Genomic DNA, 17,036 nt, shown 5'->3' with positions numbered 1-17,036 from the left:
CTCAGCCCAGGTGTTCCCGGTACCCCACCCCCGTTATCCCGGTGCTATCCCCGGTGGTACCGGTGTCCCGGGGCAGGTAGGTGAAGCGGAACCCTTCACTGCGGACGCTGTCGGTGAGGCGCTGCAGGAACACCTCCACCTGTACCTGTACCGGCACCTGCACCCTCAGCCCAGGTGTTCCCGGTACCCCACCCCCGTTATCCCCAGGTGTTCCCGGTACCCATCCCCGTTATCCCGGCGGTACCGGTGTCCCGGGGCAGGTAGGTGAAGCGGAACCCTTCACTCCTGACGCTGTCGGTGAGGCGCTGCAGGAACACCTCCACCTCCACCTGTACCTGCACCCTCAGCCCAGGTGTTCCCGGTACCCCACCCCCGTTATCCCGGTGCTATCCCCGGCGGTACCGGTGTCCCGGGGCAGGTAGGTGAAGCGGAACCCTTCACTCCTGACGCTGTCGGTGAGGCGCTGCAGGAACACCTCCACCTGCACCTGTACCTGCACCCTCAGCCCAGGTGTTCCCGGTACCCCACCCTCGTTACCCCCAGGTGTTCCCGGTACCCATCCCCGTTATCCCGGCGGTACCGGTGTCCCGGGGCAGGTAGGTGAAGCGGAACCCCTCGCTCCTGACGCTGTCGGTGAGGCGCTGCAGGAACACCTCCACCTGTACCTGTACCTGCACCTGCACCCTCAGCCCAGGTGTTCCCGGTACCCATCCCCGTTATCCCCAGGTGTTCCCGGTACCCCACCCCCGTTATCCCGGTGCTACCCCCGGCGGTACCGGTGTCCCGGGGCAGGTAGGTGAAGCGGAAGCCCTCGCTCCGGACGCTGTCGGTGAGGCGCTGCAGGAACACCTCCACCTGCACCTGTACCTGCACCTGCACACTCAGCCCAGGTGTTCCCGGTACCCCTTCCCCGTTACCCCCAGGTGTTCCCGGTACCCCATCCCCGTTATCCCGGCGGTACCGGTGTCCCGGGGCAGGTAGGTGAAGCGGAACCCCTCGCTCCGGACGCTGTCGGTGAGGCGCTGCAGGAACACCTCCACCTGCACCTGTACCTGTACCTGTACCTGCACCCTCAGCCCAGGTGTTCCCGGTACCCCAGCCCCGTTATCCCGGTGCTACCCCCGGTGGTACCGGTGTCCCGGGGCAGGTAGGTGAAGCGGAACCCTTCACTCCTGACGCTGTCGGTGAGGCGCTGCAGGAACACCTCCACCTGCACCTGCACCTCCACCTGCACCTGTACCTGCACCTGCACCCTCAGCCCAGGTGTTCCCGGTACCCATCCCCGTTACCCCCAGGTGTTCCCGGTACCCCATCCCCGTTATCCCGGTGCTATCCACGGCGGTACCGGTGTCCCGGGGCAGGTAGGTGAAGCGGAACCCTTCACTCCTGACGCTGTCGGTGAGGCGCTGCAGGAACACCTCCACCTGCACCTGTACCTGCACCCTCAGCCCAGGTGTTCCCGGTACCCCACCCCCGTTATCCCGGTGCTATCCCCGGCGGTACCGGTGTCCCGGGGCAGGTAGGTGAAGCGGAACCCTTCACTCCTGACGCTGTCGGTGAGGCGCTGCAGGAACACCTCCACCTGCACCTGTACCTGCACCCTCAGCCCAGGTGTTCCCGGTACCCCACCCTCGTTACCCCCAGGTGTTCCCGGTACCCATCCCCGTTATCCCGGCGGTACCGGTGTCCCGGGGCAGGTAGGTGAAGCGGAACCCCTCGCTCCTGACGCTGTCGGTGAGGCGCTGCAGGAACACCTCCACCTGTACCTGTACCTGCACCTGCACCCTCAGCCCAGGTGTTCCCGGTACCCATCCCCGTTATCCCCAGGTGTTCCCGGTACCCCACCCCCGTTATCCCGGTGCTACCCCCGGCGGTACCGGTGTCCCGGGGCAGGTAGGTGAAGCGGAAGCCCTCGCTCCGGACGCTGTCGGTGAGGCGCTGCAGGAACACCTCCACCTGCACCTGTACCTGCACCTGCACACTCAGCCCAGGTGTTCCCGGTACCCCTTCCCCGTTACCCCCAGGTGTTCCCGGTACCCCATCCCCGTTATCCCGGCGGTACCGGTGTCCCGGGGCAGGTAGGTGAAGCGGAACCCCTCGCTCCGGACGCTGTCGGTGAGGCGCTGCAGGAACACCTCCACCTGCACCTGTACCTGTACCTGTACCTGCACCCTCAGCCCAGGTGTTCCCGGTACCCCAGCCCCGTTATCCCGGTGCTACCCCCGGTGGTACCGGTGTCCCGGGGCAGGTAGGTGAAGCGGAACCCTTCACTCCTGACGCTGTCGGTGAGGCGCTGCAGGAACACCTCCACCTGCACCTGCACCTCCACCTGCACCTGTACCTGCACCTGCACCCTCAGCCCAGGTGTTCCCGGTACCCATCCCCGTTACCCCCAGGTGTTCCCGGTACCCCATCCCCGTTATCCCGGTGCTATCCACGGCGGTACCGGTGTCCCGGGGCAGGTAGGTGAAGCGGAACCCTTCACTCCTGACGCTGTCGGTGAGGCGCTGCAGGAACACCTCCACCTGCACCTGTACCTGCACCTGCACCCTCAGCCCAGGTGTTCCCGGTACCCCACCCCCGTTATCCCCAGGTGTTCCCGGTACCCATCCCCGTTATCCCGGCGGTACCGGTGTCCCGGGGCAGGTAGGTGAAGCGGAACCCTTCACTCCTGACGCTGTCGGTGAGGCGCTGCAGGAACACCTCCACCTGCACCTGCACCTGCACCTGCACCCTCAGCCCAGGTGTTCCCGGTACCCCACCCCCGTTATCCCGGTGCTATCCCCGGCGGTACCGGTGTCCCGGGGCAGGTAGGTGAAGCGGAACCCTTCGCTCCTGACGCTGTCGGTGAGGCGCTGCAGGAACACCTCCACCTGCACCTGTACCTGCACCTGCACCCTCAGCCCAGGTGTTCCCATTACCCCACCCCAGTTATCCCCAGGTGTTCCCGGTACCCCACCCCCGTTATCCCGGTGCTACCCCCGGTGGTACCGGTGTCCCGGGGCAGGTAGGTGAAGCGGAACCCCTCGCTGCGGACGCTGTCGGTGAGGCGCTGCAGGAACACCTCCACCTGCACGGGCTCGCGCAGCTCCAGGTGCGCGTAGGGCGGCGTGCGCAGCACGATCGCCACCTGCCGGTGAACGTCGGCCTGCGAGAAATCGGCGCGCGCCTCCCAGGGCTCCTTGCGGAAAATCACCGCGATGTCCTCTGGAAAAGAGCGGGAATTCCCTGGGAATTCGGGAATTTGGGAATGTGGGAATGTGGGATCGGGAATGTGGGATCGGGATTGGGATCGGGATGGGGGTATGGGAGGGATCGGCGCGCGCCTCCCAGGGCTCCTTGCGGAAAATCACCGCAATGTCCTCTGGGAAAGAGCGGGAATTCCCTGGGAATTCGGGAATTTGGGAATTTGGGAATGTGGGAATGTGGGATTTGGGAATGTGGGATTTGGGAACGTGGGATTTGGGATCGGGAATGGGATCGGGATCGGGGTATGGGAGGGATCGGCGCGCGCCTCCCAGGGCTCCTTGCGGAAAATCACCGCGATGTCCTCTGGGAAAGAGCGGGAATTCCCTGGGAATTCGGGAATTCGGGAATGTGGGATTTGGGAATTTGGGAATGTGGGATTTGGGATCGGGAATGGGATCGGGGTATGGGAATGTGGGATCGAGATCGGGGTATGGGAGGGATCGGCGCGCGCCTCCCAGGGCTCCTTGCGGAAAATCACCGCGATGTCCTCTGGAAAAGAGCGGGAATTCCCTGGGAATTCGGCAATTTGGGAATGTGGGAATGTGGGATTTGGGGATGTGGGAATGTGGGATTTGGGAATGTGGGATCGGGGTATGGGAATGTGGGATCGGGATTGGGATCGGGATGGGGGTATGGGAGGGATCGGCCCGCGCCTCCCAGGGCTCCTTGCGGAAAATCACCGCAATGTCCTCTGGAAAAGAGCGGGAATTCCCTGGGAATTCGGGAATTTGGGAATGTGGGATTTGGGAATTTGGGATTGGGAATGGGATATGGGAATGTGGGATCGGGGTATGGGATCGGGATCGGGGTATGGGAGGGATCGGCGCGCGCCTCCCAGGGCTCCTTGCGGAAAATCACCGCGATGTCCTCTGGGAAAGAGCGGGAATTCCTTGGGAATTCGGGAATTTGGGAATTTGGGATTTGGGAATGTGGGATTGGGAATGGGATCGGGGTATGGGAATGTGGGATTGGGGTATGGGAGGGATCGGCCCGAGCCTCCCAGGGCTCCTTGTGGAAAATCACTGCGATGTCCTCTGGAACAGAGCAGGAATTCCCTGGGAATTCGGGAATTCGGGAATGCGGGATTTGGGATCGGGAATGGGATATGGGAATGTGGGATTTGGGAATGTGGGATTTGGGAACGTGGGATTTGGGGATTTGGGAATTTGGGATTTGGGATCGGGAATTTGGGAATGGGGATTTGGGAATGTGGGATCGGGGAATTTGGTAATTCAGGATTTGGGATTTGGGAATGTGGGATTTGAATTTGGGATTTGGGTTGGGAAGGGGGGAGGTGCCCCAGATGTGTCCAGCTATCCCTGAACTCCTCCCAGGTGTGCCCAGCTGTGCCCAGGTGTGCCCAGGTGTGATCCCAGCTGTGCCCAGCTGTGCCCAGGTGTGCCCAGGTGTGATCCCAGCTGTGCCCAGCTGTGCCCAGGTGTGCCCAGGTGTGCCCAGGTGTGCCCAGGTGTGCCAGGTGTGCCCAGTACCTTTCTGGACCTTGTCGCAGAGCAGGTAGAGCTCCTCCCTGCCCAGCTGTGCCCCCAGGTGTGCCCAGGTGCGATCCCAGGTGTGCCCAGCTGTGCCCAGGTGTGCCCAGGTGTGCCCAGGTGTGATCCCAGGTGTGATCCCAGGTGTGCCCAGGTGTGATCCCAGGTGTGCCCAGGTGTGCCCAGCTGTGCCCAGGTGTGATCCCAGGTGTGCCCAGGTGTGCCCAGGTGTGCCCGGTACCTTTCTGGACCTTGTCGCAGAGCAGGTAGAGCTCCTCCCCGCCCAGCTGTGCCCCCAGGTGTGCCCAGGTGTGATCCCAGGTGTGCCCAGGTGTGATCCCAGGTGTGCCCAGGTGTGCCCAGGTGTGCCTAGGTGATCCCAGGTGCGATCCCAGGTGTGCCCAGGTGTGCCCAGGTGTGCTCAGGTGTGCTCAGGTGCAATCCCAGCTGTGCCCAGGTTTGCCCAGCTGCGATCCCAGCTGTACCCAGGTGTGCCCAGCTGTGCCCCCAGGTGTGCCCAGGTGTGCCCAGTACCTTTCTGGACCTTGTCGCAGAGCAGGTAGAGCTCCTCCCCGCCCAGCTGTGCCCCCAGGTGTGCCCAGGTGTGATCCCAGGTGTGCCCAGGTGTGCCCAGGTGTGCCCAGGTGCGATCCCAGCTGTGCCCAGGTGTGCCCAGGTGTGCCCGGTACCTTTCTGGACCTTGTCGCAGAGCAGGTAGAGCTCCTCCCCGCCCAGCTGTGCCCCCAGGTCTGCCCAGGTGTGATCCCAGCTGTACCCAGGTGTGCCCAGGTGTGCCCCCAGGTGTGCCCAGGTGTGCCCAGGTGTGCCCGGTACCTTTCTGGACCTTGTCGCAGAGCAGGTAGAGCTCCTCCCCGCCCAGCTGTGCCCCCAGGTGTGCCCAGGTGTGATCCCAGCTGTACCCAGGTGTGCCCCCAGGTGTGCCCAGGTGTGCCCAGGTGTGCCCGGTACCTTTCTGGACCTTGTCGCAGAGCAGGTAGAGCTCCTCCCCGCCCAGCTGTGCCCCCAGGTGTGCCCAGGTGTGATCCCAGCTGTGCCCAGGTGTGCCCAGGTGTGCCCAGTACCTTTCTGGACCTTGTCGCAGAGCAGGTAGAGCTCCTCCCCGCCCGTGCAGGGGCCGCTCTCTTTGTTCATGCGGCAGATGCGCAGCTCCGACGTGTTCGTGGATTCTGGAACGTTCCGGAACGTCGGGAACCCCCCCCGAGACTGGGAACTGGGGGAATTCTCGGGGAATTCTCGGGGAATTCTCGGGGAATTTTTGGGGAATTTTTTGGGAATTTTTGGGGAATTATTTTGGATTTTTGGGGATTTTTGGGGGGATTTTTTTGGAATTTTTGGGGAATTTTTTGGGAATTATTTTGGATTTTTGGGGAAATTTTTTGGGGATTATTTTGGAATTTTTGGGGGAATTATTTTGGATTTTTTGGGATTTTTTGGGAATTTTTGGGGAATTCTTTTGGGATTTTTGGGGAATTTTTAGGGAATTATTTTGGATTTTTGGGGGAATTTTTTTGGGGAAAATTTTGGAATTTTGGGGGAATTATTTTGGATTTTTTGGGGAATTTTTTGGGATTTTTTTTTAATTTTTGGGAGTTTTTTAGGGAATTATTTTGGATTTTTAGGGGAATTTTTTGGGAATTTTTGGGGGATTATTTTGGAATTTTTAGGGAATGATTTTGGATTTTTGGGGAATTTTTGGGGAATTTTGGGGGAATTTTTTGGGAATTATTTTGGATTTTTGGGGGAATTTTTTTGGATTTTTTGGGGGAAAATTTTGGAATTTTTTGTGAATTATTTTCGATTTTTTGGGAATTTTTTGGGAATTTTTTTGGATTATTTTGAATTTTTTGGAATTTTTTAGGGAATTATTTTGGATTTTTGGGGGGGTTTCGGGATTTTTTGGGGGATATTTTGGGAATTTTTGGGGATTTTTTTAGGGAAGTATGTTGGATTTTTTGGGGAATTTTTTGGGATTTTTTTTTTTTTTAATTTTACGGGATTTTTTAGGGAATTATTTTGGATTTTTGGGGGAATGTTTTGGGAATTTTTGAGGGATTATTTTGGAATCTTTGGGGAATTATTTTGGATTTTTTGGGAATTTTTTGGGAATTTTTTTTTTTTTCTAATTTTTGGGGATTTTTTGCGGAATTTTTTAGGGAATTTTTGGGGGATTATTTTGGAAATTTAGGGGAATTTTGGAGGGATTTTTTAAGAATTTTTGAACAATTTGGGAGGAATTTTTCAGGGATTATTTTTTTTATTTTGGGGGAAAATTTATCGGAATTTTTAAAAATTTAATTTTTTTTTTTTTAAGAATTTTTTTAGAATTTTCTTGGAATTTTGGGGGAATTTTTTGGGAATTAAAAAAAAATACATTTTTTTTTTAATTTATTGGGGATTTCCCCAGATTTTTTTAATTATTCAGAGACTTTTTTGGGAATTTTTTGGAGAATTTTTTTTAAATTTATTGGGATTTTTTTCAGATTTTTTTTTTGAAATTTTGTGGGAATTTTTTTGGTAATTTTTTGTAAATTTTTTTTTTTTTTTAATTTTTGGGAGGATTATTTTGGATTTCCTTTTTTTTTTTTAAATTTTCGGTTTTTGGAGACTCACACTTGTCCGAGCTGAGGTTCCAGGGGGGGAATTTTGGGGATATTTGGGTTTTTTTTGGGGATAATTCTGAGATATTGTCAGGATATTTTTGGGATATTTCAGAGGCATTTTTGGGGTTGGTTTCAGGACATTTTTGGGGTGAATTTGGGGGATTTTGGGACTCACTCTTGTCGAAGATGGGCTGGGACAGCACCGGGCTGAGGCTCTGGGGGGATTTTTGGGGCTGTTTTGGGAATTTTTTGGGGATAATTCTGAGATATTTTCAGGACATTTTTGGGATATTTCCAGGACATTTTAGGGGTTGGTTTAAGGAAATTTCTGGGGTGAATTTGGGGGATTTTGGGACTCACTCTTGTCGAAGATGGGCTGGGACAGCTCCAGGCTGAGGCTCTGGGGGGATTTTTGGGGATATTTGGGATTTTTTTGGGGATATTTTCAGGATATTTTTGGGATCTTTCCAGGACATTTTTGGGGTGGTTTTGGGGTTGGTTTAAGGAAATTTTTGGGGTGAATTTGGGGGATTTTGGGACTCACTCTTGTCCAAGCTGGGCTGGGACAGCTCCAGGCTGAGGCTCTGGGGGGAATTTTGGGGATATTTGGGAATTTTTTTGGGGATAATTCTGAGATATTTTCAGGATATTTTTGGGCTATTTCCGGGACATTTTTGGGGTGAATTTGGGGGATTTTGGGACTCACTCTTGTCGAAGATGGGCTGGGACAGCACCGGGCTGAGGCTGCGGGGGATCCCGGCGCGGTCCCGGAACGAGGCCTGGAAGCAAATCCGGACCACGTTGAGATCGACCTCCTGGTGGTTCCGCAGGGAGCCCGCTGGAAACGGGGCAGAAACGGCAAAAACGTGGGCCAGAACACGGGGAAAACGGGGCAGGAACGGGAAAAATGTGGGCCAGAACACGGGGAAAAAACATGGGGCAGAAAATGGGGAAAACGGGGCAGGAATGGAGAAAATGTGGGTCAGAACACGGGGAAAACGGGGCAGGAACGGGGAAAAACAGGGGACAGATAATGGGGGAAAACGGGGTAAAAATATGGGGCAGAAAATGGGGAAAAAACGGGGCAGGAACGGGGAAAATGTGGGACAGAACAGGGGGAAAACGGGGCAGGAACGGGGAAAATGTGGAACAGAAAATGGGGAAAACGGGGCAGAAACATGGCGCAGAAAATGGGGAAAAAACGGGGCAGGAATGGGAAAAACGTGGGACAGAACACGGGGAAAATGGGGCAGGAACGGGGAAAACGTGGGACAGAAAATGGGGAAAATGGGGTAGAAACATGGGCCAGAAAATGGGGAAAAAACGGGGCAGGAATGGGAAAAACGTGGGACAGAACACGGGGAAAATGGGGCACAAACATGGGGCAGAAAATGGGGAAAAAACGGGGCAGGAATGGGAAAAACGTGGGACAGAACACGGGGAAAATGGGGACAGAAAATGGGGAAAAATGGGGAAAAAACAGGGGGCAGAAATGGGAAAAACGTGGGGAAAAATGGGGCAGGAACGGGGAAAAAACAGGGGACAGAAAATGGGGAAAATTGGGCACAAACATGGGGCAGAAAATGGGGAAAAAACGGGGCAGGAACGGCAAAAACATGGGACAGAACAGGGGGAAAATGGGGCAGGAACGGGGAAAAACGTGGGACAGAAAACGGGGAAAACGGGGCAAAAATATGGGACAGAAAATGGGGAAAACAGGGCAGGAACAGGGAAAACGTGGGACAGAACACGGGGAAAACGGGGCAGGAACGGCAAAAATATGGGACAGAAAATGGGGGAGAACGGGGCAAAAACGTGGGACAGAAAATGGCAAAAAAACGGGGAAGGAACGGGAAAAATGTGGGACAGAAAATGGGGAAAACGGGGCAGGAAAGGCAAAAATATGGGACAGAAAATGGGGGAAAATGGGCCAAAAACATGGGACGGAACATGGGGAAAATGGGGCAAAAACGTGGGGCAGAAAATGGGGAAAAAACGGGGCAGGAATGGGAAAAACGTGGGACAGAAAATGGGGAAAATGGGGAAAAAACATGGGGCAGAAAATGGGGAAAAAACGGGGCAGGAATGGGAAAAACGTGGGACAGAAAATGGGGAAAATGGGGCAAAAACGTGGGACAGAAAATGGAGAAAATGGGGAAAACGTGGGACAGAAAATGGGGAAAAAGGGGAAAAAACATGGGGCAGAAACGGGAAAAACGTGGGACAGAAAATGGGGAAACAGGGAAAATGTGGGACAGAAAATGGGGAAAAATGAGGAAAAAAAAATGGGGCAGAAACGGGAAAATGTGGGACAGAACAGGGGGAAAAATGGGGCAGGAACAGGGAAAATGTGGGACAGAAAATTGGGAAAACGGGGCAGGAATGGGAAAAACCAGGGGACAGAAAATGGGGAAAATGGGGCAGAAATGGGGGAAAAATGGGGCAGAAATGGGGGGAAATGGGGGAAAACCAGGGAAAATGGGGCAGAAATGGGGAAAATTGGGGGGAAATGGGCAGAAATTGGGGAAAAACAGGGAAAAATGGGGAAAATTGGGGGGAAAATGGGGGCAAATGGAGAAAAATGGGGGAAAATGGGGAAAAAAACAGGGAAAAAATGGGGTGAAAATTGGGGGGAAAATGGGGGCAAATGGAGAAAAATGGGGAAAATGGGGAAAAAACAGGGAAAAATGGGGCGAAAATTGGGGGAAAATGGGGCAGAAATGGGGAAAAATTGGGAAAATGGGGGAAAAACAGGGAAAAATGGGGCAAAAATTGGGAAAATTGGGGAAAAATGAGGCAGAAATGGGGGAGAAATGGGGAAAATGGGGGAAAAACAGGGAAAAATGGGGCAAAAATTGGGAAAATTGGGGAAAAATGAGGCAGAAATGGGGGGAGAAATGGGGAAATTGGGAATAAATGGGGAAAAGCAGAGAAAACTGGGGGGAAATGGGGTAAAACATGGGAAAAATGGGGGAAAAAAAGAGGGGAAAATGACAGAAAACAGGGAAAGGTGGTTCTGAATAAAGCCCATGGGAAAAAGGGGGAAAAACGGGGGGAAATTGGCCAAACGGGGGAAAAAAGGAAAAAAAAAAACAGGAGAAACTTGGAGAAACTGAAAAAACAGGGGGAAAGGAAAAAAGTGGGAAAATGAGGGGGAAACTAGGAAAAAATGAGGGAAAAAACACCAAAAAAAGGGGGAAAATCCCACAGGGAAAAGAGAGAAAAATTGGGAAAAATATGGAAATCCAGGGGGAAAAACCAAGGGAAAAATGGAGAAAAAGTAGGAAAAAAAACCAGCAAAAAATGGGGAAAAAATTGAGAAAAAAGGGGGGAAAACACCAAAAAAAGGGGGAAAATCCCACAGGGAAAAGAGAGGAAAATTGGGAAAAATATGGAAATCCAGGGGGAAAAACCAAGGGAAAAATGGAGAAAAAATAGGAAAAAAATAGCAAAAAATGGGGAAAAAATTGAGAAAAAAGGGGGGAAAACACCAGAAAAAAAGGAAAAAAAAAGAGGAAAAGCATGGAAAATCCAAGGAAATTTGGGGGAAATGGGGAAAAGCAGGAGAATGGCAGGAAAAAGGGAATTCTGACCTTTGAAGGGGTCGATGCCCAGCTGCAGCTTCTTCTCGATGGCGGCCTCGATTTCCTTCTTCTTCACACACTGGATGCCCAGGTTGCTGAAACTGCCGGGAATCCCAAAATTCCCAAATTTTCCAGGTCCCTCCCTGAGTTCTCCACAACAGAAACGCCCAAAAATCCCCCAAAACAGCGAAAAAATGACCAAAAATAGCAAAAAACCAACCAAAAAATGGCCTAAAAATGGGGGAAATGACAGAAAAATCCATGGAAATTCAATTTATTGGGATGTTCTGGGTTTGGGACCTGAGGAGCACCTGGAAGAGCCCCAAAATTTCCCGAAAAATGCATTAAAAAGGTCCAAAAATTCCCAAAAAAAGCTGGGAAAATGGGAAAAATTCTGGAAAAATCCCTAAAATTCCAACGGGATCCAGCCCAAGGAATATTCCCAGATTTTTCTGGTGCTGGGATGGGTTTGAGGCTTGAAGAGCACCTGGAAGAGCCCCAAAATTGCCCAAAAAAACCCTCAAAAAATGCCAAAAAATGCACAAAAACGCCCCAAAAAAGCTGGAAAAATGGGAAAAATTCTGGAAAAATCCCTAAAATTCCAACAGGATCCAACCCAAGGGACATTCCCAGATTTTCCTGGTGCTGGGATGGGTTTGAAGCTTGAGGAGCACCAGGCAGAACCCCAAAAATGCCCGAAAAATGCCAAAAAATGCCCGAAAACACCCAAAAAAGCTGAAAAGATGGGAAATATTCTGGAAAAATCTCTAAAATTCCAACAGGAGCCAGCCCAAGGAATGTTCCCAGATTTTTCTGGTGCTGGGGTGGGTTTGAGGCTTGAGCAGCACCAGGCAGAACCCGAAAAATTCACAAAAAATGTCCAAAAATGCCCGAAAACACCCAAAAAAGCTGAAAAAATGGGAAAAATTCTGGAAAAATCCCTAAAATTCCAACGGGATCCAGCCCAAGGAATATTCCCAGATTTTCCTGGTGCTGGGGTGGGTTTGAGACCTGAGGAGCACCAGGCAGAACCCCAAAAATGCCCGAAAAATGCCAAAAAATGCCCGAAAACACCCAAAAAAGCTGAAAAGATGGGAAATATTCTGGAAAAATCTCTAAAATTCCAACAGGAGCCAGCCCAAGGAATGTTCCCAGATTTTTCTGGTGCTGGGGTGGGTTTGAGGCTTGAGCAGCACCAGGCAGAACCCGAAAAATTCACAAAAAAATGTCCAAAAATGCCCGAAAACACCCAAAAAAGCTGAAAAAATGGGAAAAATTCTGGAAAAATCCCTAAAATTCCAACGGGATCCAGCCCAAGGGACATTCCCAGATTTTCCTGGTGCTGGGATGGGTTTGAGGCCTGAGCAGCAGCGGGCAGAACCCAAAAAACTCGCGATAAATGCCCAAAAAATGCCCAAAAAAAGCCCCAAAACGCCCCAAAACTCCAGGAAAAGGGGGAAATTCCCGGAAAATTCCCGGAATTCCAGGTTTTTTCTGGGATGGGCGGGGTTACCTGTGGCGGGGGTTGCTCTGGGGCCGCAGCAGCACCCGGCAGAGCCCCTGGGCGCAGTCCTTGCCCACGAGGCCGTGCGGGTGCACCCGGTGGGGCCAATCCTTCCAGACCAGGCACGCCGTCACCGCCACCTCCGGCAGCGCCTGGCAGTTCAGCAGCTGCCGGGAAAAAAGTTTGGGAAAAGTTTGGGAAAAGTTTGGGAAAGTCACGGGGAAAAGTCGGGGGGGAAACGGGGAAAGTGAGGGGGGAAAACTGGGGAAAAGTCAGGGGGGAAATTGGGGAAAGTCAGGGGGGAAACCGGGAAAAGTTAGGGGGGAAAACGGAGAAAGTGAGGGGGGAAATGGGGGAAAAATGGGGAAAGTCAGGGGGGAAATGGGGGAAAAGACAGGGGGGAAATGGGAAAAGTCAGGGGGGAAATGGGAAAAGTTAGGGGGGAAAACGGGGAAAGTCAGGGGGGGAAATGGGGGAAAAGTCAGGGGGGAAATGGGGGAAAAATGGGGAAAGTCAGGGGGGAAATGGGGGAAAAGTCAGGGGGGAAATGGGGGAAAGTTTGGGAAAGTCACGGGGAAAAGTCAGGGGGGAAATGGGGGAAAGTTTGGGAAAGTCACGGGGAAAAGTCAGGGGGGAAATGGGGGAAAGTTTGGGAAAGTCACGGGGAAAGTGAGGGGGGAAACGGGAAAAGTGAGGGGGGGGAAATGGGGAAAAGTCAGGGGGGAAATTGGGGGAAAAATGGGGAAAGTCAGGGGGGAAATGGGGGAAAGTCAGGGGGGAAAACCGGGAAAAGTGAGGGGGGAAACTGGGGAAAAAGTCAGGGGGGAAACCGGGAAAAGTGAGGGGGGGAAACTGGGGAAAGTCGGGGGAGAAAATGGGGGAAAAGTCAGGGGGGAAATGGGGGAAAAATGGGGAAAGTCAGGGGGGAAACTGGGGAAAAGTTTGGGAAAGTCAGGGGGAAAAGTCAGGGGGGAAATGAGAAAAGTCAGGGGGGGAAACTGGGGAAAGTGAGGGGGGAAATGGGGGAAAGTCAGGGGGGAAATGGGGGGAAGTCAGGGGGGAAAATGGGGAAAGTCAGGGGGGAAATGGGGGAAAAGACAGGGGGGAAACCGGGAAAAGTCAGGGGGAAATGGGGGAAAAGTTTGGGAAAGTCACGGGGAAAAGTCAGGGGGGAAATGGGAAAAGTGAGGGGGAAATGGGGGAAAGTCAGGGGGAAAATGGGGAAAGTCAGGGGGGAAACTGGGGAAAAGTTTGGGAAAGTCACGGGGAAAAGTCAGGGGGGAAATGAGAAAAGTCAGGGGGGGAAACTGGGAAAGTGAGGGGGAAAATGGGGAAAGTGAGGGGGGAAATGGGGGAAAGTGAGGGGGGAAATGGGGGAAAGTCAGGGGGGAAATTGGGGAAAGTGAGGGGGGAAATGGGGGAAAGTCAGGGGGGAAATGGGGGGAAGTCAGGGGGAAAAATGGGGAAAGTCAGAGGGGAAATGGGGGAAAAGATGGGGGAAACCGGGAAAAGTCAGGGGGAAATGAGGGAAAAGTTTGGGAAAGTCATGGGGAAAAGTCAGGGGGGAAATGGGAAAAGTGAGGGGGGAAATGGGAGAAAGGAAATGGGAGAAAAATGGGGAAAGTCAGGGGAATTGGGGGAAAGTTTGGAAAGTCACAGGGAAAAGTCGGGGGGGAAACGGGAAAAGTGAGGGGGGAAATGGGGGAAAGTCAGGGGGGAAATGGGGGAAAAATGGGGAAAGTCAGGGGGGAAACTGGGGGAAAAATGGGGGAAAGTCACGGGGAAAAGTCGGGGGGGAAATGGGAAAAGTCAGGGGGGAAAATGGGGAAAGTCAGGGGGGAAATGGGGGAAAAGTCAGGGGGGAAATGGGGAAAAAATGGGGAAAGTCAGGGGGGAAACTGGGGAAAAGTGAGGGGGGAAAACGGGGAAAGTGAGGGGGGAAATGGAAGAAAAGTCAGGGGGGAAACTGGGGGAAAAATGGGAAAAGTCAGGGGGGAAATGGGGGAAAAATGGGGAAAGTCAGGGGGTAAACTGGGGAAAAATGGGAAAAGTCATGGGGGAAATTGGGGAAAAAGTCAGGGGGGAAACTGGGGAAAGTCGGGGGGGAAAGTCAGGGGGAAAAATGGGGAAAGTCAGGGGGAAACTGGGGAAAAGTTGGGGAAAGTCGGGGGGAAATGGGGGAAGTCACGGGGGAAATTGGGGAAAATGTAAGGAAGAATTGGGGGAAAGTTGGGGGGAAAACCGGGAAAAGTCAGGGGGGAAAAATGGGGAAAGTCAGGGGGAAATTGGGGAAAAACTGGGAAAAGTCAGGGGGGAAATTGGGGAAAGTCAGGGGGGAAAATGGGGAAAATGTAAGGAAGAATTGGGGGAAAGTTGGGAAAAGTCAGGGGGGGAAAACGGGAAAAGTTGGGGGGAAATGGGGGAAAAATGGGGAAAGTCAGGGTGGGAAACAGGGAAAGTCAGGGGGGAAAGTTGGGAAAAGTCGTGGGGAAAACTGGGGAAGAAGCACAGGGAAAACTGGGGAAAATATAAGGAAGAATTGGGGGAAAGTTGGGAAAAGTCAGGGGGAAGTTGGAGAAAATTGGGGAAATCATGGAGAAAATTGGGGGAAAATCAGGGAAAAATCACCGGGAGAATTGGGGGGAAATTGGGGAAAAGATCACAAGAAAAATTGGGGGGAAATTGCAGGGAAAATCACGGGGAAAATTGGAGGAATTTCAGGCAAAATTCAATCCAAAATCCCCCAAATCCATCCTGAACCCCCCAAACCAATCCCAAAAACCTTTCCTCGCCATTCCCAAGCTCTTCACGGGTTTATCCCGGTTTTATCCCGGTTTTATCCCGGGTTTTTCCCGGTTTTTCACCTCGGTGCTGGGCAGGGTCCGCTTGGCCTCGGCGCTGTTCTCGCCGAGGATGCTCCGGGCTGATCCCAAATCCCCCAAATCCCCCCAAATCCACCCCAAAAACCCTTCCCGGTTTCTCCCGGTTTTCCCCATTTTTTTCCTGGTTTTTCCTCCGGTTTTTCCCGGGTTTCTCCCGGTTTCTCCCGGTTTTTCCCGGTTTCCCCCGCACCTCGATGCTGGGCAGGGTCCGGTTGGCCTCGGTGCTGCTCTCGCCGAGGATGCTCCGGGGCGATCCCAAACCCCCCAAATCCACCCCAAATCCCCCAAAATCCACCCCAAATCCCCCAAAACCACCCCAAAAAACCCTTCCCGGTTTCTCCCGGTTTTCCCCATTTTTTTCCTGGTTTTTCCCGGTTTTTTCCCGGTTTTTCCCGGTTTCCCCCGCACCTCGATGCTGGGCAGGGTCCGGTTGGCCTCGGTGCTGTTCTCGCCGAGGATGCTCCGGGCCGATCCCAAATCCCCCCAAATCCACCCCAAAAACCCTTCCCGGTTTCTCCCGGGTTTCTCCCGGTTTCTCCCGGGTTTCTCCCGGTTTCTCCTGGGTTTCTCCCGGTTTTTCACCTCGATGCTGGGCAGGGTCCGCTTGCCCTCGGTGCTGTTCTCCCCGAGGATGCTCCGGGCTGATCCCAAACCCCCCAAATCCACCCCAAATCCCCAAAAATCCACCCCAAAAACCCTTCCCGGTCTCTCCCGGGTTTCTCCCGGTTTTTCCCGGTTTCCCACCTCGATGCTGGGCAGGGTCCGGTTGGCCTCGGTGCTGTTCTCGCCGAGGATGCTCCGGGCCGATCCCAAACCCCCCAAAACCACCCCAAAATCCCTTCCCGGTTTCTCCCGGTTTTCTCCCGGTTTTTCCCGGTTTCCCCCGCACCTCGATGCTGGGCAGGGTCCGCTTGGCCTCGGTGCTGTTCTCGCCGAGGATGCTCCGGGCCGATCTCAAACACCCCAAATCCACCCCAAAATCCCTTCCCGGTTTCTGCCGGGTTTCTCCCGGGTTTCTCCCGTTTTTTCCCGGTTTCCCCACCTCGATGCTGGGCAGGGTCCGCTTGGCCTCGGTGCTGTTCTCGCCGAGGATGCTCCGGGCTGATCCCAAACCCCCCAAAACCACCCCAAATCCCATAAAATCCACCCCAAAAACCCTTCCCGGTTTCTCCCGGTTTTCCCCATTTTTTTCCTGGTTTTTCTCGGTTTTCTCCCGGTTTTTCCCGGTTTTTCACCTCGATGCTGGGCAGGGTCCGGTTGGCCTCGGTGCTGTTCTCCCCGAGGATGCTCCGGGCCGATCCCAAACCCCCAAAATCCACCCCAAAAACCCTTCCCGGTTTCTCCCGGGTTTCTCCCCGGTTTCTCCCGGTTTTTCCCGGTTTTTCACCTCGATGCTGGGCAGGGTCCGGTTGGCCTCGGTGCTGTTCTCCCCGAGGATGCTCCCGGCTCATCCCAAACCCCCCCAAATCCACCCCAAAACCCTTCCCGGTCTCTCCCGGGTTTCTCCCGGGTTTCTCCCGGTTTTTTCCCGTTTTTTCCCGGTTTTTCACCTCGATGCTGGGCAGGGTCCGGTTGGCCTCGGTGCTGTTCTCGCCCAGGATGCTCCGGGGCGATCCCAAACCCCCCAAATCCACCCCAAATCCCCCAAAATCCACCCCAAAAACCCTTCCCGGGTTTCTCCCGGTTTTCCCCATTTTTTTCCTGGT

General features: G+C 53.6%; 1 protein-coding gene across 1 annotated transcript in view; it reads right to left on the bottom strand.

Moving 5' to 3' along the window:
* RELB (RELB proto-oncogene, NF-kB subunit) overlaps positions 1 to 17,036 on the bottom strand; it is a 30,424-nt gene that overhangs the window by 12,401 nt on the left and 987 nt on the right. The window contains exons 2-6 of the mRNA XM_059872546.1: positions 12,458 to 12,615; positions 10,954 to 11,045; positions 8,067 to 8,198; positions 5,822 to 5,926; positions 2,992 to 3,207 (exon numbers count right to left, since the gene is read on the bottom strand). Coding sequence (XP_059728529.1) covers positions 2,992 to 3,207; positions 5,822 to 5,926; positions 8,067 to 8,198; positions 10,954 to 11,045; positions 12,458 to 12,615 — 703 coding nt within the window. The remainder of the gene's footprint in view (positions 1 to 2,991; positions 3,208 to 5,821; positions 5,927 to 8,066; positions 8,199 to 10,953; positions 11,046 to 12,457; positions 12,616 to 17,036) is intronic.

The sequence above is a fragment of the Haemorhous mexicanus genome, chromosome 36 (genome assembly GCF_027477595.1).
Source record: "Haemorhous mexicanus isolate bHaeMex1 chromosome 36, bHaeMex1.pri, whole genome shotgun sequence".
Lineage (NCBI taxonomy): Eukaryota > Metazoa > Chordata > Aves > Passeriformes > Fringillidae > Haemorhous > Haemorhous mexicanus.
The sequence above is the reverse complement of the archived record's forward strand: the minus strand, read 5'-3'. Positions and strand labels throughout refer to the sequence as shown.